This window comes from Erythranthe guttata, chromosome 10, assembly GCF_056151865.1.
Source record: "Erythranthe guttata isolate IM_541 chromosome 10, IM_541, whole genome shotgun sequence".
NCBI classification, from domain to species: domain Eukaryota; kingdom Viridiplantae; phylum Streptophyta; class Magnoliopsida; order Lamiales; family Phrymaceae; genus Erythranthe; species Erythranthe guttata.
In genome coordinates, this window is record NC_142542.1 from 17,490,170 (window position 1) to 17,516,622 (window position 26,453).

Below are 26,453 nucleotides of genomic sequence, written 5' to 3' on the forward strand. Positions count from 1 at the left end.
TACCCGAGGTGCATCACGTCTCCGTTTCCACAACCCGAGCTATGTTTTCCTAAAATCAAACGAGAAATCCTCTCTCGAGTTCATCCCCATTTATAATCAATTCAACTGTTGGCCAAACAATCGAAAGCATTTAATACAGGAAAACATAAACATAATCAAAGAACGACAAATAGATCACAGATCTGGAAATCAAAATCAATATATACAAGGTTTCATTTCCCTAAAAGAAAATGCTTAGTTCATTACAAACATAACATCAAAATGAAGAACACGAGAAATTATAAACTAAACGTAAAGAAAAGCTTATGAAAAACCCGAGTCGAAACCCTCGTCGAAGCTTCCCGCGAAGAACTGGCGAGAACCGAAGAGAAAACCGAAGCAAAAGTTGAAGCCGGAAGTGTTAGGCGTCTAAATGGAGAGGAAGCTTGTTCTATTTATAGGGGGCTTGCAAAAACACAAATATCTTGCCTCGAAAATTGTGCACCGCCATGCCAGATCGCGATCCATGAATGTGGATCGCGATCTGGATCTTGACCCATTTCAGCTCTGTCGGACCCCCCAGATCGCGATCCGGATTTCTGGATCGCGATCTGGATTTGACCCCTATTTCTTCTCTGTCAGCACCCCCAGATCGCGATCCGGAATGCTGGATCGCGATCTGGGCTTCTGCGCCATCTTCAAACACTGTTTTGACCCTTTTTTAGCCCGAATTTGACAATTTTGCATTTCACAAAAGTTGTAGATATTGAAGTTAGCTTTCTAAGGCCACTTGAATCAGCTCAATCGGAGGTCGTATGAAAGAGTTATGCTCGAAATACGAAACAGTGCCACAACCCGCGATAGGGCACTTTTGCACGTGTTTGGTTTGATTTTCGGCTTCGCTTCCAAAATCGTTTCGAATCGGCAAAAATAGCTTCTCTTTACCTAAAATACAAATAAAACAAAAACAACAAAATATATACAAATAAAGCCGAAAACTCGAACGAACGAAGACCAAAACTCGAAGAATTGATAGGTGAAAATCATGCAAAATGAACACTTATCAGTATACCTGGTTTCGAAGGAAAATCGAAATGAAAATCTTGATTTAATAACGTCCGACTGTGAGGAAGATGTCCGAATAGCGGAACCAACATAGGAGGGAGGGGGCTATGGTCGCCCTAACATTTAACAAATCTCTATTATTTTATATAGAAATACAAAATAATATATATATAAATACAAAAGTTTAATGCTTTTGGTCTTCACGGACTTAAAATTTTGGTTCCGCCTGTGGATCTGACCACCACGATGTTCGACGCCTATTTTGTTTGCCAATTGGCATTATCTATTACTAATGGGCCTTTATTGGCGTATATAAGAATTGATTACCCAGAAAAAACTGTTAAGATAGAAAATGAGCTTATACATATTAAAAAAATTATAAACATATGTACAAAATATATTGGGCAACTAAAAGTTTTCTCAAAGAAATAGGGAGGGCAATAATCGAAATTGCTGGAAAATTTGTGGTTAAATAGCAATATTAACAAAACAAAATCATTAAAAGAAACTGCAAACTTATATAACTTAATAAATTGCGGAAAGGAGCAAAAAATATTTAGTTGTCTGTCAGACAGCTGCACAACCACCCCAACCAACCGAAGCTAGCTGAGAACGATCCTCTACCGAGTCAACTGGGCAGAGCCAGTGAGTCAGTTAATCACGTTCTAGTCGAGCAGCCATGGTTCATCCACCAGACATGATTTCCTGTCTCCTTAGAAATCAAGGAAACAGAGGTACGAGCCTATAGAACAGATCCTGTTCAAGTAAGGTCGTGCCCTCTATTCCTCAACAACGGTAATATAAACTGTTTCACTGCATCTTAATTCTCCGATGTGGGAGAAGTTTTATTAATTGCATTCGATTACTCCTTAATTGTGTATTTAATTGTTATTAATAATTTATTAAGGCCCATGTAAATTCGGTGGCTCACTGGACCAGCCTTTCTTCTGTGTTTAAGTTAATTGGACAAAAGCGTGTTTCTTGTTTTTGCAACAATGATTCATTGTGTGGCATTTTGAGTCTTACGTTTACTTCTGCAATTTGAAATGCTTTGAAGCTGTTCGAGGAAATGTCTAGTAGGGAGATTTTGTTTCTTACACACCAATTTGTTTCATGGCTTGTATTATATTTTCTGAAGAGAGCAAGTCATATTTTGACACAGAATCAAGAATAAAATTGTTTCAATTGCATTAAAGAATTTTATTTTTTGTAATATAAATATATAACTTAGCCATAAACAATCTCTAAATTAAGCTTGTTGTGTTGGTACAAGTACAACCACACTGCAAGAAAGAATTAAACATCTTATAATGATAAAAATTAGTATAATCACCTAAGATATATGATACAATTTGGAGGGTTTCAAATCCCGGGTGACATTGAAATAATTCAGCGTCCGAATCCATTTCTCCTGCGTCTTCAAAAGATGAACGGCTATAGTATCCGGCCAAAGCTCATGCGTGCATCTCGTGGGCGGCTCCGGATAGTTGTACATCGCCCATTTCGCGTTGTACCTATTCTTTCCGCGACGCCCCTCTCTAAGCCAATCGCCGAAAATCTTATCCTCCGGACCTTCTAGATGCTTCTTCGGAATATCCGATTCCATAAGCCACTCGACAATATCCCAAGAAACCAAATAACCCATACCCGACATGTAATGCACGAACGGGTCCATACTAGGGCACGGGATAACGTACCCGTAGTACAAGTCTTGCCTAGGCAAAGGTACAAGCGAGTCCACTAGATTTTGCAACCTAAAGTACACGTCATCGTCGCCTTTCACCACATAATGGTAAGGTGGATATTGCGAATTCGATTCGTTACTTAGGAACATTTCGGGGAGGCTAGAGAAGTAGGTGTAGGTCTTACCATTGTTCATGTTCTCGCGGCAATCGAGGATGATGATGTCATCGTAACGCATGATCTCGAGCGCCACTAGGACTTTTTGGTCCTCCTTTGTGAGGTTGCAGAATACGAATTTTACGTCCACGCGGGCCCCGGTTGGGGATTGGGTGCCGTAGATCATGCGGAGGAAGTGCCTCTTGTGGTAGTGATCGGGGAGCGTTAGAATCCCGATTAGTATTCTAATTTCGCTCGAAGACGGTGGTGGTGAAATTGTGTTCGGCTCAATTAAATGTGTTGCGGATGAATTGTAGGGTCCGGGAGAAAAGGCGCATTGGCTGAATTTAAGGAGACTGTCGAATCGAACTTCGTTGATTGATGCTAAAATGCAGAGGAAGATAATGAAGAAGAAACACGATAGGATGAACCGTTGGCCGTCGAGTACTCTATTATTAGGCTTCATTATATTATTGTTCTAGCAACATGGATTTTTTTGGAGAAGATGAGGAAGTAATGAAAATGGAAAATATGTAATGAAAATGGAAAATATGAACATTTTGTAGTAATAAAAGTGGTAATTGTGTTACTTGAAATTGAAGGATTTTTGGTTGGCAATAATATCGTGTTATGGGAGTCCGAGGAAATTGACTTTTGAACCTTAAAGAAAGTGAAAAAGAGCACGAAAATTGAGTGGAGTTGAGTCTAACGTTGGCCATTTTGCTTGGCGGAATTCATGGGCATTTTAGTCAAACCATGTTCAATTTGAACTTGCTGTGTATTCTTTTCTTCTTCTTCATAGGCTTTTTTTTTTTTTTTTTTTTAAATTTAATTTATTTAATTTGTATTTTCTTAAATTTGAAGCCATTGACTGTCAGAAATTAAAATGGGTCTCTTGGCGATCCAATAAGCAAAGGTGATAGCTAGTGATAATAATGAATAAATCTATTATTAAGGTGTTGATTGGAAAAGCTTATTTAAAAATAGAAGTTAATGGGCGTGAGATAAGTTTAGATTCAGTGTTTATTTTATGGGTTGGACTTTGGAGGTGTTTGTAAATTAGCTGAAAAATCAATTAAATTAGAAAAAAACAGAACTCTCATGTTTGGCCGTATACCATTTTTGTTCCCGTTGTTCCAAAATGAACAAAGTAACGGACATATAAATTTCTTTATTTTCCAACCCCGAAAAAAATTTAAAATTTCAATTTTCACCGCAAAATGGTGTTTTCCGTTACTTGCTAACGGACATGTAACGGTGGGGACCAAAAGTGCTGAAAATAGAATATTGGAGGTGAACTTTGTTCACTTTGGAACAACGGGGACCAAAAGTGGAATCGGGCCAAACATAAAGGACAAAAAATGTAATTCTCCCGAAAAAACAGGTACATCATCGGAGCTTTTACAATTAGAGCTTAATGGAACTTACCTTAAGTAAAGCAAAAGTAAAAAAATGTTTTACAAACACCTAAAGCCAAATTATTTACCGAAAAAAACTAATGATCTATTTATAATAGCTTTTGCAAACACAACCTAATTAGAAGTCTATTGTCTAACTTCTCTCATTTATATTTGTGTGTTTAAATTTTATCTGACTTCATCTCTTTCCGTTCGACTTCCTATTCCAAGTATTTTGTCGAGGTTCGATTGGATTAAGATATTAAGTCCATCTATAAAAAAATGGACTTATAAGTTATAACGTGGATTTACATCGTACTCACAATGTCGACTAAAACAATGTCGAAGATTCAATCAAATTTTCTGAGTAGTCTTAAAATAATTTGAGAGTGCTGCCCCTAACCGGCCAAACTTTTAGTTATCATGGTAGCAAATGTTAACTTAGCTATGAGTGTGAATACAAGATTTATATATACATATATACACATATATATATAGTTTGATATGAGATTTATATATATTTCATCCTTCCAAAAGAACAAAAAGTCCACCTAGACTCTAAGTGGATTAGTTTAGAAGTTTTGTCTTTTGTTATTTGGTTTAGTGAAGAATCTCGAACTTGCAAAATAAAAAAAAAAAAAAAAAAAAAAAACTTTACCGATAACAAATTCGTAGGGGGATCTTAATCAAATGAAATCAAATTCGGTGTGCTTATCGACACCAACAAGGCCAGGATCTTAAGATCGGGGAGTCAAATGCATTAAACAACTTTTAAGGACAAGCCAGTAATGCGATTGTACACGACCTCTTTTTATATTTTTATATAAATTAATAGAGATTTGAGAAATGTTGGGAGGGGTCATGGCCCCTCCTGACCATGAATACATTTTTGAGATATATTGTTAAAATCCACGCTCTAAAACATTTTTTCTCTTATCTACTATGTATTATAAATAGTAACAATGAAACAACCATTTTCTAATAAACTATTGTCATAAGTCATAAGTTATTCATTAATAAATCGTGGTCACATTGAATCTTTTAAATTTGTTGCCTTAGACTTAGTCACCAAGTTAATAAGATTACAATACAAGTTTTCTTCACGTGGAGGATTATTGCGTTCACGAAGAAATTATAAGAGATAAAATTATTGATCATTTCTAAAAATTTAAATCATCAAATATTTAACGTGTAATATTTGTAGCGGTGTGTGATAAACGTCGTCTTAATTTTAGTAATATCGTTTCGACTTCACACGTAATTTGGTCATTTAGAGTCTAAATATAGTTCTTTCAGTTAATTTTTTAATCCAACTTGAATCACCAAGACTATATGTACGGTGAGAAAGTTATGCATGAATCAATGAATGTTATTCATAATTAAAATGTAACTCATTCATGCATAAATTTGACACCCGACATCCAATCTAGCTGATTCAAGTTGGATTAAGCTAACTTAAAAAGCGACAATTTTTTTATTGAATTTTGCCATAATCAAATTAGAAAAGGGTCAAACTCACTTTCGAAGCCAAACCAGTATTAATTATAAAATTGAAACGACGTTCAACATTTCAGATTTTCTAACACATTTAAACAACGAAGGAATGGAAATTAACTTTTAAGATCTCTTGGATTAATTCAAATTCATTGCCCTACCTGTATTAGGCTGTGAAAATCCCATTGCCATATTTTTGTGAGGTTATTTTGGATGTTCTAGTAAGTACTCTAGGGAACTTTTGTTAACAGAACATAGGTTAAAATAATCAAACAATGTTTCGATTTAGAATCATACAATTTAAATTAGATGTCCTGTGAAAAAACTATGCATAAATTAATAAACACGGTCCATAATTTTGATACTTTGACTTATTTAAAATTTAGGGTAAATTATACACACACCCCTGAGGTATGCTTAAATAACTGTAAGGTCCCTGTGGTATTAATAATTACACTCACCCCTCTGAAAGTAGTTAAAAACTCTAACAGGATAATGCATTGGATACATTAATCCGATAGGGTTCTAATGGACTATTACTTTTAGCTAGTTGTGGAGACAACAAAGAGTTATGGGTGATTTAAAAAATATTGGGGGAGCCATGTCACCCCATAACTCCCCATAACTCTATGTTATCTCCACAACTAGCTAAAAGTAATAGTCCATTAGAACCCTATCGGAATAATGTATCCAATGCATTATCCCGTTAGAGTTTTTAACTACCTTTCAGTGGGGTGAGTGTAATTATTAATACCACAGGAACCTTACAGTTATTTAAGCATACCTCAGGGGTGTGGGTGTAATTTACCATATTAAAAATATAATGCCATAATAATAAATAAGAATAAACATACCAATTTATGGTCTTTCCTCTTGAACTTCCAATTGCATATGGTCCAAACTATATTATATTGTGCAAAATAAAGATATAAAATTATGAGCACGTGGGCAGCTAATCAATTAAATAAAAATAAAGGAGTAGTTGTTCTTGACTTGGTCTAATATGTGGATATAGTCTTGGTCTTGCTGTCGAAACCCTCGTTGATTTTCTTTTTCTTTCTAGAGCTTAGTGACGTTTTATACTTTTTTCTAATTTTTTTTTTCAATTAAATTATTATTAAATGAAATTATGAAGTATGAACCGAGGAATTATAAAAAAAAATATATGGTCTAAACTAAAACTTAGAAATGGTTACTACATTGTATGTCAGTCGGAATTTTTTCCAAAATTATTAAATATAATTAATTTTCCAAGAACAACTCTAATTTAATAATATATCCTATATAATTTGTATCTATAGTTTTCTTTACTAAGAACACATGAGTTAGGTTAATTTTATCAAATAATTGTATTTGATTGTTGACTTCAGTTGGTACTCCGTGTTTTCGTTGGCGACTAATTTTACTAACAATGCTTTCTATAAGGAAGTTTTTCAGCGAATAATGAAAGTGCATTGGATGAGATAGTTGCAATATTGGATCAGATGATGCATCTTATTTTTTATATCACAATTTTCGTAATTTATATTTTATTTTATCATTTATTTTATTTAATTTGGTACTCAAATCAAATGAAATGGATATTATTCTTTTAAGTTTTTTGAATTATACTGCATTATATATCAACTATTCAAAGCTACAACTTGAATTTACAATAAATAAAGGAAAATAAATCATTAACACCATGACATGATCATGAATCATTTCTTAAAAAAATATATACATTTAACTACTATAAAATACAAGTTAGATAATTTTGCACTATACATGTACAAATACATGTGAATGTGTTTAAATCTGTTGCATAGACACTTCTAAAAGATGAAGAGTCCATGTATCCGATATCTGGACACTTAGATATACTCGGACACAGCTCGGACACCCATGTCGAATCGTATTGTAATTGCACTAAAAGTAGGACATCCATGTCGGGCAGTGTCCGCAATTTTTAGAAAGTTGGGACACAGTTCTTATGTTTTACGAGAAAGCCCTAATAAAAAATATGTATTTTCTTTTCTCTGTAATACACATTTCTTCTGTCTTTTTTGAGATGCCATCCAAAAGTCCAAAACTCTAGCGGCAACGGCGACCAAGAACACGAGCAGCAAAGGCGAGCGGTTCTCTTATGCGATTTGGCGACTTATAATAATTTTTTTATAATTTATAAATGTACCCCTATAATTTAGTAATATATAAATACACCCCTATATTTTTTTATATTTATACGTATCTCCGCGTGTCCGTATTCTAATTTTTTAAAAATATTGTATCACCGTGTCCGTATCGGCGTATCGCCGTATCCGCGTGTCCGTATCCTAATTAGATCTTGAGTTCACAAATGTATTATTATCTAACAAAACCGTCAACGCGGTTACCAATTTCTTAAACCAAAAACCACCATCCTATATTTTCTCTCTCTAACTTACATACAAAAAACCAAAAGAAAAAAAAAAAAATACACGGTAACTAACAACCATCATTTGATCTATATAATTTCCAAATACCTACTCAATCATACAATTCAACTTCTCTCTCTCTCTCTCTCTCTCTCTCTCTCACACACACACACACACACACACACAAACACACACAAAGAGACGCACAACCTTGCACATGGCGGCGAACCGGTGGGTACTGATCGGGCGGCTGAAAAGGGCGGTGAAAAAGATAAAATTCCTGCTCGATTACAACGTGAACAGATTGAAGCTGGCATCAATGATCGGGGGCTCACCCAGTAAGAGAAGATTAAGCTTCAACGAGAAACCCGGATTAATAGGGTGTGTGGAAGATCCGGACCCGTACGAGGAACCCGGATCCGCGAGGAGTCTTCACCGGACCGTTAGCTATCCGTCGGAAGATGACGTGGACAACAGAGCCGATGCTTTTATTACCAACTTCTACAAGCAGCTTCAGTTTGAGAGGCAAATCTCTTTGGAGCTCAGATATTACAATAGGGATAACAGCTTTGGCTCTGCAATATCTCCATGATTATTTTTATTAGTTTTTGAATTTTATTATTCAATTTTTTTTTTCGGGATTAATGATTTTTTGAGTGTGTTTTTTTTTTTTCTTGGAAGAAATTAAAGATAGATGGACGGATTGTTTTATTTTTTTTTTTATTTTGTAATATAGCAGCCATTGGAGACTTGGTGGTGGAGACTTGAGTTTTTATGAAAAGGGTCTTCATCGTCACAAAAAGAAGTATACAAATTTTTATGTGTATGCAATTTTTGTTTTGCTTAGTTGTTTTATTCTTTTTAAATTATTGATCTGTATGTAGTTGTTCTTGTTGTTGATGATGATGATGTTGATGATTGATGAATATATATTGTGAGGATTTTGATGGTCTTTTTAATTTTTTTTTTTTTTATGTTCATTGTATTTTGAATATATATCCCTATCATTAATTCATTCAATTGTTTATTCTCGGGGAAAATTGTAGTTTTGGTCCTCTGTTGGCCTATGTAGGAATTTAATCCTCTAACTTGTTATGTTTTAGTTTTGTATGCAATAACTTTGCAAATATAGTATTTTTAGTCTTATTTTAGTATTTTCCGCACTTGAAATTAGCTTAGAGGTAGAAGAAAACAACTATTTAATTTATTATTTTGCATCGCAGAAATATAAAAACCAAGAAAAAAAAATGAGATTTGTCTTATTAAGTTTTAAATATTCAATTCAGCGTGCATTGTAAATGATCTATTGTGTTTCGAGGGTGTAAAGTGCTATTAATATTTTTCAATGGTGTAAAATTCCTACAAGTTAAATTTCGAGGGTGCAAAATGAAATTAAATCTAGGGGAAAGTACAGTTTGCACCCCTGAACTACAAGGGTTGTCGCAAACACCCCCGTGAACTACAAAACGTAACAAAATGATCCCTCCGTCTCCATTCCGTTTGTGGTATGCTGATGTGGCATGTTGACTTTCTCCAGTTAAAGTGTTTCGACAATTTTGCCCCTCAGTTTGCTATATAAATATAAGGGGATATATATATATATATATATATATATATATATATATATATATATATATATATATATATATTCCAAATTTATTTTATACTTAACCTAAAATATTATTTATAAGTTATTCCATTTTTAACAACTCTTTAATTTCATTGTAATAATATTATTTTTTTGGTTTACCTATTAACGTAGTAACAAATTTAATTTTAATTGAAGTTATCTCAAAAAGAAAAAGGGAAAAAAGACTGATCATCATCTCCAGCACTTTCCTTGAACTCCCCCAGTATCCGTCCCTGCCCATCGACAATTAAAATCAACGATTTCTCTAAAGTTTTACAAACCCACTGCTCTATCTAGATCCAGGAGGAAAAACTAAGTCGAGAATGGAGGCGGACAAAACTCCGGCGAGCAGTGACGAGACGCGAAGGGTAGCAAGCACACGTAACAGAGGTCGTCGGAGGTAACGAAGCAACAGAGGTTCATAATTCTATTTGAAATTAAAATATTCTGTTTTGGATGAAGAAAGATATCCGATTATATTGAAATTCTAAAATACCAATTTTTTTATTTATTTTTTATTTGAAATGTTACTTTGGGGTGTAGATATTCAATGGGTTGAATTAGACGATGATGATGGCAATAGATAAACATAAGAATTGAATTCTTTAACATCTCTTATTATTAACGAGTCGCTTGAAAAGGAATACCCAGAAGAAAAAAAAATCGGATGAAGAAGAAAGAACAAGAGAGAGTGGTGATTTGGCTGATTTTTAAGGGTAAATTAGTATATGCACATGAAAGTTGACGGTGTCAGTTTTCTTAACGTTGACCAGAAATGACATGGGTCATTTTGGTACGTTTTGTAGTTCAGGGAGGTGTTTGAGACACACCCTATAGTTCAGGGGTGCAAACTGTACTTTCCCCTTAAATCTATTGTTATCAGAAAAAAAAGGTATATAAATTTATAACTTGATTGGGCCGGTATCTACATTTTAATGGGCTTACATGGATTTGGGATTTCATATGTTTAAAATACCACAAAATATGATCGGATTATTTTTAAATTATGAACATATATGATCGGATTAAGGCTCACAAGTGCTCATTCCTTTGTAATTCTGAATCTAGAGAGAGAGAGATATACAATTGGAGAGATTGAGATAAAACACTACATGAGAATTGAGAGATCATCTTTAATTCTGATACGGGCCACTTTGACCGAGACGAATAAATATGAACTAAGAAGAACCAATCCACTATTGTAAGAAGAGATACCAAGCTACGATCTCCGAATAACGACTCAAGATTTCGGAACACCATAGCTCGCAGCCCAGTGTAAAGACGACCTAAAGCAGACCCAAATAATAAAGACCCAAAACACGTGACTTGAAGGAAAAGCAAACCCTAAAAAAGGAAACATTGGCCTCCAAGGTTTCATCACCTATAAATAGAGGAAACATCATCCATTCACACACACAATTTTTATACTTTTACTGCAATAATATTTTAAATCAATAACTGACTTGATCGTCGGAGCTTTCCCGCCGGCATCTCTCCCCGGCATTGCAGGTATCTTCATCGGAGGGCAAACTAAGTATCTTGGAGAAGAAGGAAGCCCCACGGACCAAATCAAATTCTTAGTTCTTAGCGCACTTAGAGTTTTCTGATTTTCATCAATCATATTGTACGTAATCGAAATCTCTGTTGTTCTTCGATCAATATTAAAAATTGTTCTAAGTTGCTTGGTGGATGTAGGTTCAAACAGAATCGAACCACGTTAATTCTTGAGTCCATTGTTCGATCTCTGTGAAGATCAATTGCACACACAAATACTTTTTCACAAGACACCTGTTATATTATCATTGTCGAAACTGAAATGCTAATTGTAGCGGAACTTTTACTGAAATTGGCTTATTTGCAGCGGTAGTCTCATTTGTCAATTTTCTAACTTTCTAAAAAAACCGAAACGCTCTCAACTAAAAAAAATCGAAAACTTAGAATTTGAAGCTCGTTCGACAAATTCAAAAACGAACAACGATTTCTTCAATGGCTGGTCCGAATAACTTTTATATGGTAAAAAGAAAGAAAAAAAAAAAATTAAAAGTTGGTTTAATCGTGCTATACAGCACGAGAAGTATCAAAAAAGGGGAAAAGATTGAGTTACCCGTGCTGTACAGCACGGGAACTTGGGTTTCAATTTTCTTTTTTTTTTTTTTTTTTTTTGTATTATTAATTTTTATATTCCTTTATATTATTAATTTTTATAATTTGGTAGGGTGATGATGGTGATTTTGACGAAAAATTTGATGATGAATGTACAAACGAGTACAATAATCCGAATATGTGTTATCATGGTCCTCAAATAATTAGAAAATTCGATATTTAGAAAAAAATATTAAAAAAAAATAAAAAAAATAAAAAAAATATTAAAACTTTAAGTTCCCGTTCTGTAGAACACGGGAACTTGAATAATCTTCAAGTTCCCGTGTTCTGCAGAACGGGAACCTCATGTTTTTTGAGTCCTCCGTCCTGTAGAACACGGGAACATGAAGATTATTCAAGTTCCCGTGTTCTACAACATGGGAGATTCATATCTAAATTTTTTTTATTTTTTTTCCGAAAATAAAAATTCAAAAAACAGTTTGAAGGTCCCGTTTTCTGGAGCACGAAAATTTGAATCTCCCGTTTTCTGGAGCACGGAAACTCGAAGAAAATTCAAGTTCTCGTGCTCTGCAGAACGGAGGATTCAAGCCGTTTGAATCTCCCGTTCTGCAGAGCACGAAAACTTGAATTTTCTTCGAGTTTCCGTGCTCCAGAAAACGGGAGATTCAATTTTTTTTACGAAATTCGAATTTCTAGAGAGTGTTTGGAATAGGAGAGAGAAATTGAAAAAAAAAATTAAATGAAAAAGGTACCGCTGCAAATAAGCCAATTTCAGTAAAAGTCCCGCTGCAAATAGCAAAACCCTTGTCGAAATTCATTATGATAAAATTCATTATGATAAAATTCATCAGCACTACTTTAATACCAAAATCGGATACTGTACAGTATAGTGATAGCCATAGGTATAAGTTATAACTAATTTATGTTGGAATACTGTTTTGGTAATAATTGAATATTACTTTTTAAAAAGCAGTTCAAAACGTAAATATATGTTTCTTAAAAAAAGACGTTAAGTTTATAAAATCAGCGGCGGAGCCAGTATCGGGGCATGGTAACCCAGAAAATTTCTCAAGTTTCTATTATTTTATATATAAACCATTAAAAATTTGTGTCTAAAAAAAAATTATAGGCTCCCTCGCATAATTCTTTTTAATGCATTTGGTTTCCTCGAACTTAAAATTCTGGCTCCGTTACATTGACAATCACCCCATACGATTAGGGCTCGTGTTCGTACATAGCTGCAGATATTTAGACCACTAACTAACAATAAGGTCGAGTTGATCATATAATTACAAAAACAACACCTAACAAACAATTAGATCACTAATTATTAATTAGGAAAATACCACTATCTAAAAATAAATTCCTAACAAAACAGAGTGTGCATTTTATCAACTCTTTACTTCATTTACTCACTTGTTTGAAACCAGAACTGCACAAATCATATAATCTTCTGCAAAACGAATCAACCTGAAAATCACCAATTAGCCTGAAATGGAGCCAAAATCAGAGAAGGAGCATATCTTCCGTTCTAAACTTCCAGATATTTACATACCAAATCATCTCCCAACGCACATTTATTGCTTCCAGAACCTGCCGAACCACCGCTCGCGGCCAGCTTTAATCGACGGCGCCACCGGTAATGTCTTCACCCACGCCGAAGTTGAGCTCACCGCCCGCAGAGCCGCCGTCGGATTTCGCAAACTAGGTATCCGGAAAAACGACGTCGTTATGCTCCTGCTCCACAACTCGCCGGACTTCGCCTTCGCGTTCCTCGCCGCCTTCTTCGCTGGCGCAGTCGCCACCACCGCGAATCCGCTCTACACGGCGGCGGAAATCACGGCGCAGGCGAGGGTATCGAAGCCGAAACTCATCGTCACCCACGCCTGCTACGTCGAGAAGGTGAAGCGCTTCGCCGTGGAGGAGGAGGAACGCGGCGGCGGCGCGGTGGTAATAATAGCCACGATCGACCCCCCGCCGTCGCCGGAGATCGTCCGCTTCGCGGATCTGAAAAATTCCGACGAGAGACTGCTGCCGGAGGTCGAAATCGACGCGGACGACACGGCGGCGCTGCCGTTCTCCTCCGGCACAACCGGTCTCCCCAAGGGGGTGATGCTGAGCCACAAAAACATAGTCACGTGCATCTCACAGAAAGTCGACGGCGAAAACCCCGCCTACCACATCGATTCTCGAGATCTGATGCTGTGCTTGTTGCCGTTGTTCCACGTTTACTGTTTGGTGTCGGTGCTGCTCACCAGCCTGCGTGTAGGTGCGGCAATTCTGATTGTGCCGAAATTCGAAATCAATCAATTAATGGAGCTGATACAGAAACACAGGGTCACAATCGCCCCCCTTGTGCCGCCGATACTGCTCGCCATCTCGAAGAGTCCGGCGGCGGCGGTTAGGTTTGACCTCTCGTCGGTGAGGAGAGTAACTTGTGGTGCGGCGCCGATGGATAGTCAACTTGAATGTTCGGTCAAAGCCAAGCTCCCTAATGCAACGATTGGCCAGGTAATTTTTTAATTAGTTACATAATCACTAATCACTAATCACTAACACAATAATTAGTTTATAATCTTCAATTATTGGGGAATTTTACTTAAAGTATACTTGTACTAGATATTGATAAATTCTTTTGTTTTTTTTGGGGTGTGGTTTGAAAAGACACGTTTTTAAAAAAAAGTTGTTGCTTTGTTGTGATTTAATTACGAAAATATCCATGTCAGTGATTTCACTGTTAGCACTCATTGGCGGTAGGTGCGATTGGGACCCAGCACCTGATTTAAAAATGCTTTTCAATTGAATAAAAAAACTAGTGGATGAAAAAAGTAAACAAAAGGTTTTGGCGGGAAAGAAAGAAAGCGGGTTCCCCCAAATCTCGATTCGGTGTAACGCTTTTAAAACTGGTATTTTCTGAGGTCACTCATCCCCACCTCAAGGGCCCACCCGTCTTGTTCTTGTCGTACTATCAGTAAAATAAAAAAAAAGTTTAAATTACGGTCACCCTTTGAGTAAAGTCAAATGATAAATTTTTTTCCTCATATTTAGGTAATTACAACTATTACACTTTCATTCGTATGATGCTAGATTCCGTGAAATATTCTCTAATTTGTACTCGTATTGTGCAAAAATGCATTTTCTGATACACCATAATCTGATATTTACAAGTAAGAAACACATCTTATGATCATCTTGTTTCAAAATTTGGAGCTCAAATGAGATAAAACGAGTACAAATTGGAGAATATTTCACATATTCTAAAAGATTTCACTAAGTTTGACACTACAAGGGTCGATATGTAAGAAGATTCATAGTTGAAGGATGGTTGTAATTACTCAAACATGAGGAGTTTTTTCGTAATTTGACCGTACCTCAGGGAATGGCCGTAATTTACGCTAAAAATTAAGTACATTATTATTGGTGCTTTAATCTATGTATATATTCTCATCTCTCCGGTGCTATTTTCGTAGCTAGTGAATGAACTAATTTTAATTTGGACTTAATATGAATGTATTGATATTTGAGTGAGAATTATTGGTCACATTTCTAATTTCTAGTTTTTAATGTGAAATACTAAAAATAACTGTGTTTTTTCACAGGGTTATGGTATGACAGAAGCTGGAGTACTATCAATGTGTTTAGGATTTGCCAAAAAACCATTCAAATTCAAACCAGGTTCATGCGGAAACGTCATTCGAAACTCCGAGATGAAAATTGTCAACCCTTTGACCGGCGCATCTCTTCCGCGGAATCAGACTGGAGAGATTTGCATCAGAGGAGACTCTGTTATGAAAGGTAATCACTTTCCTTGAGTTTATTGCAAATAGTACCCCTATGTTATATTGAATTGCTAAAAGACCACCCTATGTTATTTTATTGACAAAAGCCCACCTCTGCTTTAACTTTTTTAACAATTAGTACCCTGTTTAGGGGGTTGTGTGCTAAAACAAATTGAATCATAAGACGTTTTCGCAAATAAAATAACATATGGTAGTTTTTTTGCAATTCGATATAACACAAGAGTTATTAATTGCAATAAACTACCCCACTTCCTTTGGATATTAAAATTTGAAATAAAATAGAAGTTTGTGTAAATGTTTAATTTATGAATATTTAAAAAGGTTATTATAATGATCCGGAGGCGACCAAGAGGACAATAGACAAGGACGGGTGGCTGCACACGGGCGATATCGGTTACGTGGACAGTGATGATGAGGTGTTCATTTTGGATAGGTTGAAGGAATTGATTAAGTACAAAGGTCTCCAAATCGCTCCTGCTGAACTTGAAGCTTTGCTAATAGCCCATCCATCTGTTTCCGAGGCTGCTGTTGTGCCGTAAGTCGAAATTTTCAACTTTTATGGGGTCTCTTTCGTAATTAATCAAAAAGCTCGATATGTGGAAGATTATACATGCTTCCTTCTTCTATAATGTCTATTGGCTTGCAGTTTGGTGTTAGTGTCGCGTCACGGAATATTAGATGCTACACCTGGTTATTTACTTTGGGTGGATTTGAACCGTAAATCTACACATAATCACTTACATACTCATGTGTATGTAGGGGATTTGATGCTACACCTGGTGATATGCACCGGGTGCTTTTTAACCCTTGATTTGCACATAAATCACACACACGCCAATCTGTTATGTGCTTAGTGGGCAGTTATTTAACCTCATCAACGGTTAAAAAACACCGCGTGTATATGATCACCCGGTGTGGCATCTAAACCACCATGTATGTGTGCTTAGTGGGTAGTTATTTAATCAAATTTATTGTTCAAATCCACCCGAAGTAAATAATCATGTAACATCTAACTCCCCATCAAATCACTATCGATTAAATTGAATGTGATTGTACTATTTATAATAGTGTGATCTTAGATTATATCTCTGTTTTAGTTTTATGATTATAAAATGTAGTATTATGTAATATATATGTTTAGCAAAGTGTGAATATACAGTATTTCTCTATGCTTAGTTTCACTAATTGAAGATGTGGCTATGTCACACGTACAGTATGAAAGATGAAGTAGCAGGAGAAGTTCCAGTTGCATTTGTAGTGCGAGTAAACGGTTCAAATATCTCCGAGCAAGAAATCAAGCAATATATCTCCGAGCAGGTACCGCTTTTTTTTAATTATAGTTTTCCTGCTATAAATGAGTTCAAATCAAGATCTTCTCATCTTGAAAGTGAAATTATTAAGTCCGCTTAAATAATTTTTTATGTCGAGAAACTATTCATGAAGATATGAATCTACATTACAAAAAAATTGCCACATTTTTTAAGATGGAACGCTCGTAGTTTATTTTAATCAGGCTGAAATTTAGTTACAAATTTATTCAAATTGTATTTGTACGTTTCAAAGTCTGCACTTGCTTTAAAATAATATTTGAACTTTGTAAAATAAAAAAAACTTTAAAATTTCCAAACAAAACATAAAGAAAAAATTAAAATTGGTAAAAATCAGATCTCAATGCATATATATCTTGCTTTGATTATGAAAGTATAGTAGTTTCTGAAAGAAATTTTAGTTGATGGTTCATATGTTTGTTATACAGGTGGTGTCGTACAAGCGGATTAATCGAGTGTTTTTCACGAATGAAATTCCCAAAGCTCCATCTGGTAAAATTTTGAGGAAAATTCTGCGAGCAAAGATATAATAATCTCCAGTATATTTCAATCTAATCATGCACAAAAGTACGTAATAGTACGATAGTTGCAACACCAACATATTATAGGTCCGACGCCCTAAGTTGGCTAATGCAAATGCATCTTCTACGATATTGCCCTCCCGATGAATGTGAGTGATTGGTAACTCAAACGTGTAAACCATATATTTCATATAGACGTGAAATAACTCCGAATACTTCATTGGCCAAATCTCGAAGCCATGAATTTGTACATTCGGAAAAAGATTCATGATTATGTTTATTTATTGTTTACACATCGATAAGATTGGATTTTGCGTTGGGCACTTACCTAAGCCGAATGTGATGAGTACTTTCAGATGGACTGTGGCAACCCGTTTACTTCGGACCTTTGAGATCTCGACCCAGACGGAAGAAAATCTAAGTAATCATATATAGAAGAAAAACCCAGATCTTAGGTGCCGAATCGGGAAATTAGATTCTACAACGGATTATATACAACGGGTGCTTGTTATCCAACTAAAATCTAAGTAATACAACTAAAATTGATAATACATGTTTAAAATAACAAATATTGATAAAGCTTATTTAATATTTTTTAATGGTAATAACAAGTATTCAATAATGGCTTAATTCCACTTTGCACCCTTGAAATATATCATTTTGATATTTTGCATTATCGAAACAAATTAATAGCACTTTGCACCCTCGAAAGTCGAAACACAATATATGATGTGTAATGCACCCCACATGACTTTTTAAAGCTAATAAATGTAATTTAATATTTTTACTGGTATTTAAAAATTATATTTTTTATCACAAAAATATTTTACGAAAAAAAAAAATCCTTCAGCTATTCCCGTTATCAAGTTATTTGAAAAATCATATTTTCTTCCAAATATTTCTACCTAATATTTCCACCAATTACAATAAAAGATCTATCAATTGAATAATTTAGTGATAAAAGTTTATTTGATTTTTTTTAAGAATACATATATATATATATATATATATATATATATATATATATTCAATTATTCGGTGTGATTTCTATGTTTTCGCACTTTGTGTGCTCGAAATTAGGTCAGAGACAATTTAATTTATTATTTTGCGTCCTTGAAAATAAAAATCAATAAAACATGAAATTGTATTTATTATTTAGTTAAGGGTGGATGGTGAATAATTTAATGTGTTTTAATGGTACAAGGTACTATTATTATTTTTAAGAGTACAAAGTGGGATTAAGCCCTCAATAATTATCCAGGTGTTGGCAAGAAAGAGAAGCAAGAGAAAGTGGTCTCGCCCTGGGGCACTTTCATAATATGACCCATAAATTAAATTAAAATATTTGTAATTGATAATTATAATATTATACCCGACAAAAATAAAACATCATGTTACACTGCAAGAAATTAAATCCCATAATAATGCAAAAAACCATAGGCTTCATTACTCATGCACTGCCTGATTACTGCTCCTACCTAAACCCTCACATTTTCCCAAGTCAAGATTTCTACATTCTCATTACATTATTTTCTTTCGTATTCACGAATACATCAAATATAAATTACGTTCAGTAAGGGATGATTTAACGGTTCAAGCAAGTGAGTTTGTGTTAATTGACTCAGGTTCGAATTCTATTGTCAACGGTCGCTAGGTCGATCTTGTCAGTGTGGTATACATGTCCCGTTTGATTTACAAGTTATTATACGAGAGTGTAGGTTTACACAATGCACCTATACGGTTGGCTGCGGGTTCCTTCATTACCAAAAAGAAATATTAAGAAATAAATTACATATTTCAACTTTATATTAAAACTAAATTTCGAAAAACAAACAATCCAAAATCTCCCGCAGAAGGACTTCGGGTTTAGGTCAAGTTTATGTTATTTATTTGTATCTCTACGGCCTCCACTCTCATCTCCTAGTACAAATAGGATTCAAGTCAGTAGTAACTGGTGAACGTACCGTCAAAAGGGTCAACGTCAGATGTGTATGACGACATTTGAAACACATTTGCCAGTGAGTCACAGAGCAGTACAAAAGAAGGAGACATAAAAAATATGGAGAAAGAGAATATTTAGAGATGAAAATAGTATCTATACGAGTGGACATGATTACACAACCTTGATCTAACGGACGAGATCGGTTACAAATCATTTCACTAACTTGGAGTAAATAAGCTTCACTGGTCTATCAATTCATTTAGACCACAAAAACATAACACATTATTTATTTTGTGATCCTTAATTAAATCATGCTAGTAATTGATGTTAGAGTATGATTAAAATCTAATCTGATTCTTTCATTATATATAATTAATTAAACATAATTTTCCTATCAAAAGAGACATTCATAAACATATATATTGTCCCAACTCCCCAAGCACAAGACATGCTAAAGAACCATTGAACTATGATGCAATTTTCAAAGGGAATTCAAATCCTAATTTGTTTGGAATCTTATAAGGAATATTACTAATAAGTAATAAGTTATACATTCCAACAAATTATAATATTTCTGCACAAGATTGTGTGTCTGTAAATCACATGACAGTAATCACCGCAATTATAGCAGACAATCATGATTTTTGTTGATTCTTCATAATTTTTTAGGTAATTTACAACTAATCCTATGAGGTTTGCTATAATAACTTTAAGGTCCTTGTAATATCGAAATTACAATTACCCCTGAAACTAATGGAATGTTAGAAATCCTAACGTCAGTGGTGGTTGTAATTACGAAAACTGAAAGGACCTTAAAGTTATTAGGGAAAAATACAGTTTTCATTCCTCAAATTTGCACCAATTTCACATTTGGTCCCTCATGCTCACATAAAACACATTTGATCCATCATGTTTAAAAAAATCAACATTTTTAGTCCCTTTTGTCAATTTTCTGTTAAAACTAACAGAATCAAGCGTGGACCCATCACCTACTTAGCTGACAGACTAATGGTAAATTGAGGGAAATGATAAAAAATGTTAGATTATTGAAACATGAAGGACCAAATGTGTATTTTGTGAACATGCGGGACCAAATGTGAAATCAGTGTAAACTTGAGTGGTGAAAAATATAATTATCCCAAAGTTGTTATATCATACCTCAAGATATAATATAATAATTTTAACTGAAATGCTAATTGTAGCGGGACTTTTACTGAAATTGACTTATTTGCAGCGATAGTCTCATTTGTCAATTTTCTAACTTTCTAAAAAAATCGAAACTCTCTCAACTAAAAAAAATCGAAAACTTAGAATTTGAAGCTCGTTCGACAAATTCGAAAACGAACAACAACTTCTTCGATGACCGATCCTGTAAACTTTTATGAGATAAAAAGAAAGAAAAAAAATTAAGGGTTAATCGTGCTGTACAACACGAGAAGTATAAAAAAAAAAGTAAAAATTTAAGTTACACGTGCTGTGCAGCACGGGAATCTGATACTAGTTTTCTTTTTTTTTTTCTGTTTTTTTTTTTTTTTGTTTTACTGTATTTTTTAGTATTATTAATATATTAATTATTAATTTTATAATTTGATACGGTGATGATAGGGAATCGGATGAAGAATTTAACAAAGATAATGTTCCTTAAATAATCTAAAAATTCGATATTAAAGGAAAAAAAATAAAAAAATAAAAAAATAATCTTTTGAAGCTCCCGTTCTCTGCAGAATGGGAGTTTAAAAAAAATTTGAACTCCCCATTCTGTAGAGGACGAAACCCAAAAAAAAGAAAAAAAAAATATTTTTTTTGAAGCCACCGTTCTGCAGAGAACGAAAACTTGAAGATCTTCAAGTTTTCGTTCTCTGTAGAACGGGAGCTTCAAAAAAATTTGAATCCCGTTGTAGCAGACTAAATTTCAAAAAAATTCAAAAAAAATAAAATAAAAAATTTGAATGTCCCGTCCTCTAGGGCACGAAAACTTGAAGATTCTTCAAGCAATCGTGCTCCAGAGCACGATTGCTTGAAAAATCTTCAAGTTTTCGTGCCCTAGAGAATGGGAAGTTCAAAAGAAAAAATTTTTCGAAATTTACCTAGATCTAATCCTAAACATGCGTTTGAATCGGAATCGAGGCTCGTTTGCTACGGATTCAAAGTCGAAATTTTTTCCAAAATTCGAATATCTTGAGAGAGTTTGGGAGTAAGAGAGAGAATTTCAAAAAAAAAAATTAAATGAAAAAGGTTCCACTGCAAATAAGCTCATTTCAATAAAAGACCCGCTGCAAATAGTAACACCCTAATTTTAAAGTACATGTGGTATTCGTTGTAATAACTACAACCCTCTAGCATTAGCGTTTCTAACTTTCTGTTAGTTTTAGGGGAGTTTTAGGGGCGGTTGTTACATTAATACTATAGGGACCTAAAAGTTATTATAACAAGTATCAAGGGTTGATTGTAATTTATCATAATTTTAGTTACATCTCAAAATATGTAGGAGTTTTTATGCACAAGTCCCCAATCAAGCATCTTTATTATTCTAGGTTTAGGGCTATATTTCTTTCACCAATAAGTGCATCCCTTTAATATTTATTATAAATAAAGGAAACATTCATGTATATCACAATATTATTCTCAACCATTTATACTCAATTCTTAATTGTAACCCCAATTTAATCAATTTTGTCCACAAAATCCAATTTTGACCACAAAAATTCAATTTTGACTTTTTTTGGAGCATACTTTAGTATGCTCCAATTTCATCCTTAACTTAATTTAATCTCAATTTAACTCCAAATTTCACAAATTATTCAATTTTGACCCAAATTTCACAAATTATTCAATTTTGACCCAAAACTTTTTTTTTCAAAAAAAAAAAAAAAAGTGCCACCGGATTCCGGTGTTGACTTTTCATTTTTCTTTTCTTTTCTTTTCTTTTCTTCCGGATTTTTTAGCCGGTTTCCGGCTTTGACTTTTTTAGTGTTTTTTTAAGTTTTTTTTTTTTTTTTTTTTTTACGTCCGCCGCTAAACGTTGACCGTAATTGTGCTGTCACTGACAGTAAATTAAGGTAATTATACTGTCAATGACAGTTAATTAACGTAATTGTATTGCCGTTGACAATACATTTATGTAATTGTTCTGCCGTTGACAGTAAATTAACGTAATATTATTATTTTTTATTTTTTGTTATTTTTTTAATTTTTTTTTTGATTTGTTGACAAGTCAACGTAATTATATTACTGTCTATTATTGTAATATTACTGTAGTTGACGGTAATATTACTGTTGTTATAGCAATATTACTTTATTACACAATAATAATGAGTTTTGTTGTGTTAATATTACTGTGCTAGAGATTAATATAGCAATATTACTGTGTTAAACTATAGTTTAGTTAATTCTACTGTGTTTAACAGTAATATAGTTAATATTACTGTCAATCACAACAATTTTGTTTTTTAAACGGAAAAAAAAAGTTACTGAAAGAAAGAAAAGAAGAAAAAAAATTAAAAAAAGTCAATGCCGGAGACCGGTGTTGACAGCCGCCAGAATCCGGCGAAAAAATCCGGAAGAAAAAAAATCCGCCGGTCGACACCGGAATCCGGCGGGGAATTTGTTTTTTGAAAAAAAAAAGTTTGGGTCAAAATTGAATAATTTGTGAAATTTGGGGTCAAATTGAAGTTAAATTAAGTTAATGATGAAATTGGAGCATATTAAAATATGAGGGGTTATTTTAATTCTTTACAAAAATTTGGATCACGTGTGAACTTATTGGTAAAAGAGTTTTTTGTCTGGATCTATTTATGAATAAATATCCATTGATGGGGCTTATTTGTAAAGACCCCAAATATGTATAGTGAAAAATGCCAAGTTATGCTGCTGATTCAGTGAAGCCCATTTCTTGTGAATATATTAAGTGCCACTTCTTCTGTAACATGTAATGGGCTTTTAGTACTCTGTTTTTCCATGTGCTCTTGTTTTTATTTCTTTTTTGCCCTTTTAATAAATTCAAGAGAGCTATTTAAGAAATAATAAACTGTGCCACTTGAAATTATATATATTTTCTCTAAATATTTTCAAGGACAAATTCGTGGATGTGACGTCATTAACTTGGGGGGCTTAGGCTCGTAATCGTTTTGTAGAACCGACACTTGCATAATAATACAATGTATGTATGCTTAGTTGGTAGTTATTTATGTAAATTTACGATTTAAAGGCGCATGTTGTATTTCATCAGGTGTAGAATTTCATAAGCCGTTGGTAATTGGCATGTTCTATCAATTTGGGATTGAGCCCAATGTAACAATAATTCATATTTAAACATTAAAAATAAAATAAAATAAATAAAACAGAAATGTCTCTTGGAGATAATACAAGAGATCAAATTGTCAGAAAATGTCTGTTGGGCAAAGCTGAATCTTCGAATCAATGCCTAGGAATTCTTGGATCCAGGAGCATCCTAGTATACTATTACAACACACCATGCTCTTTTGTTGCCTCAAATTTACATAGTTGATATTATAACTATTGAAATATATATAAATATCAAAGTATTCACCTTACTAATAACTTCATCTTTTAGATAAAGTGATCATTCAATGTCGTATCAGAGCGGACCAAATGAGAAGTTTGGTGTTTAAATTCCATCGCCACACGATAGGTACTGTGGAAATCAAACTAATCGGAGTTAACACTTCCGGAAAAATTCGGATATTCTTTTTTCTGAAGTAAAAACCAACTCTGAATATGTTCCACAAAGAATCGGAAATCGGAAATCAGAATTTTAAAATTGGAATGTAAAATAAAAAAAAAATATATTACAAAATTGGAAATTTTCTGATTGGAATCAGCGGGATTTGAATTGTTTTAAATTTTAATCACCTCAAATATAAAACACCTAATAATATTGATATTATAAGTGTAGTATTCGAAAAAAATGAATTGTTGGAAATTAAATTCAGGCGGGAAATCGGAATCTCATCTATATTCCAATTTCAATAAAAAACCAAAAGAATCCAAAATCGAAATTTCGGAGTGAAAAATATTGTTCCAAAATCGGAAAAATTCGAATTGAAATCGACGAAAATCGAAAATCGAAATTTTAATTCCAAATACCGTCCCTAGCCACACATCAAAAAAGAAAATCACTGCAATTATCTCACTAACATCTTAAACTATTAGATGATATATGTACATCATTCGATCATAACACATCCACTTAATTTCCTAATGAAATGCACACATTTGTATGTATATATATATATAAAATGAAGGAACTCGCTCATATAAGTGCACTGGGGGTAAATTTACAGTACTCTTGTATAATAGGTTACAAGCCATATAAGAGAAATATACTACACTGCGCTAACCAATGTGTACTGATAAACATCGATCTAGCAACCATTGGCAAGATGATTCGAACTTGAGTCAATTGACACAAGCTCACTTGCTCCAACCGATAGATCGTCCCTTACGAGACTCTATGAAATGATTTGAGTTAAAGAATTAGTGGGTAATGGATGTTTGTTTTAATTGGAGGAAAGAGTGTGTATTATTATTACATTACGTAATTTGATATAGTCAAGAAGGCTTATCTTCAATCCACATCTCATACTTTAATTGGTAAATGAGTACAATATTTCCCACTCCCATCTGTTCAACTTCATTAAACAAAGTGTAAAGCTTAAACCATTCTTAATTATGTGATTGGACTTATGATTAGATGCCCCATCCTCAATTTCTAAACTCCCATTATATTAATTAATTAATTAATTAATTAAAATCTTTAGCATTTTTATTTAATTGATATGAAATTATTAAATGTTTATAAAATGCACTGAATAATTCTTTTTTTATTTATGAACCGACAAGGTGCTCTTCTGCTGCCTTTAATGGAGGCGACACCCCTTTGATTCCTCTCTCTCTCTTACACACACACACACTCTCTCTCACACACACGAAGGATAATTATTTACACTTCACATTTTACACAACAACTTTTCTTTTAATTCTTTTTATTTACTGAAATAATAAATACTGGACGACTTTTAGTAAACGATGAATATATTTTTTTTTTACTAAACAATCAAAAAATTATATTCGATGCAAAATATTTACTATAATCGACTTTTAGAAATGTATCGAAATAATATTGCTCCATATATAGAATTAGTAATAAAATTATAAGATGTTTTAAAATAAATATAAATAAAAATGTAAAAGGAGAAATAAGAGAGGGTGGGTATTAAATTCCAATTTGTTTTTTTCGTTTTAATTAAAGTGTCCTATATATATTTACAAGCTAGAAGTCATCCCTCACTTTGATTTAACCCTCAATAATCACCTCTCCTTAGCTTGCTATATATATGGGCAAATTACGGCTAACCCTATGAGGTAATGTCAAATTATGAAAACATCTTTTATGTTTGGATAATTACAATTATTCCATCAACTATGATTTTTCTTCTTACATGTCAACTCTTGTAGTGTCAAATTTAGTGGAATCTTTTAAATTATGTAGAATATTCTCCGGTTTGTACCCATTTTACCCCTCCACATTTTGAAACAAGATGATCATAAGATGTGTTTATTGACTTGTAAATATCAGATTGTGGTATATCAGAAACTGCATTTTTGCACAAAACGAGTACAAATTAGAGAACATTTCACTTAACCTCCGTTGAATTTGACACGATAAGGATGAACGTGTAAAAAGATTCATAGTTGATAGTGTAATCGTAATTACTCAAACACAAGGGGTCTTTTCGTAATTTACCACCTCCCTTACTGTGTGTACTGCGTGTATTCCATACTATATATACAACTTACTCTCCAGCACAATAGACTCAATAATCAAGCCCACATACAGCAAACTCATTTCCCATAAGCAAAACTCCTCTTTCTTCGGTTATCGATCTTTCTTCGGTTATCGAATCTTTCTTCGAACCGATAATTAATTAATCTTCGAT

At 33.7% G+C, this 26,453-nt stretch overlaps 3 protein-coding genes, 1 long non-coding RNA gene and 1 other non-coding gene across 5 annotated transcripts; 3 read left to right on the plus strand and 2 right to left on the minus strand.

Moving 5' to 3' along the window:
• Positions 1-1,605: 1,605 nt before the first annotated feature.
• On the minus strand, positions 1,606-1,818 carry LOC148767721 (small nucleolar RNA U3). Its single transcript, XR_016034154.1, has one exon. It is a non-coding gene; the product is annotated as a small nucleolar RNA U3 (small nucleolar RNA).
• A 390-nt stretch (positions 1,819-2,208) lies between these two features.
• On the minus strand, positions 2,209-3,450 carry LOC105952276 (Galactosyltransferase family protein). Its single transcript, XM_012975810.2, has one exon. The coding sequence runs from the start codon at positions 3,347-3,349 to the stop codon at positions 2,378-2,380; it is 972 nt and encodes a 323-aa protein (XP_012831264.2). The 5' UTR covers positions 3,350-3,450; the 3' UTR covers positions 2,209-2,377.
• Positions 3,451-8,134: 4,684 nt separating this feature from the next.
• LOC105952316 (uncharacterized) lies at positions 8,135-9,129 on the plus strand. Its single transcript, XM_012975857.2, has one exon. The coding sequence runs from the start codon at positions 8,388-8,390 to the stop codon at positions 8,760-8,762; it is 375 nt and encodes a 124-aa protein (XP_012831311.1). The 5' UTR covers positions 8,135-8,387; the 3' UTR covers positions 8,763-9,129.
• A 932-nt stretch (positions 9,130-10,061) lies between these two features.
• On the plus strand, positions 10,062-11,528 carry LOC148767722 (uncharacterized). The gene is made up of 2 exons (XR_016033832.1): positions 10,062-10,200; positions 11,310-11,528. It is a non-coding gene; the product is annotated as an uncharacterized LOC148767722 (long non-coding RNA).
• Positions 11,529-12,755: 1,227 nt separating this feature from the next.
• On the plus strand, positions 12,756-17,884 carry LOC105952315 (4-coumarate--CoA ligase 1). Its single transcript, XM_012975856.2, has 5 exons — positions 12,756-14,414; positions 15,503-15,698; positions 16,025-16,238; positions 16,918-17,020; positions 17,460-17,884. The coding sequence occupies exons 1-5, from the start codon at positions 13,398-13,400 to the stop codon at positions 17,559-17,561; spliced, it is 1,632 nt and encodes a 543-aa protein (XP_012831310.1). The 5' UTR covers positions 12,756-13,397; the 3' UTR covers positions 17,562-17,884.
• The last annotated feature ends 8,569 nt before the right edge of the window (positions 17,885-26,453 follow it).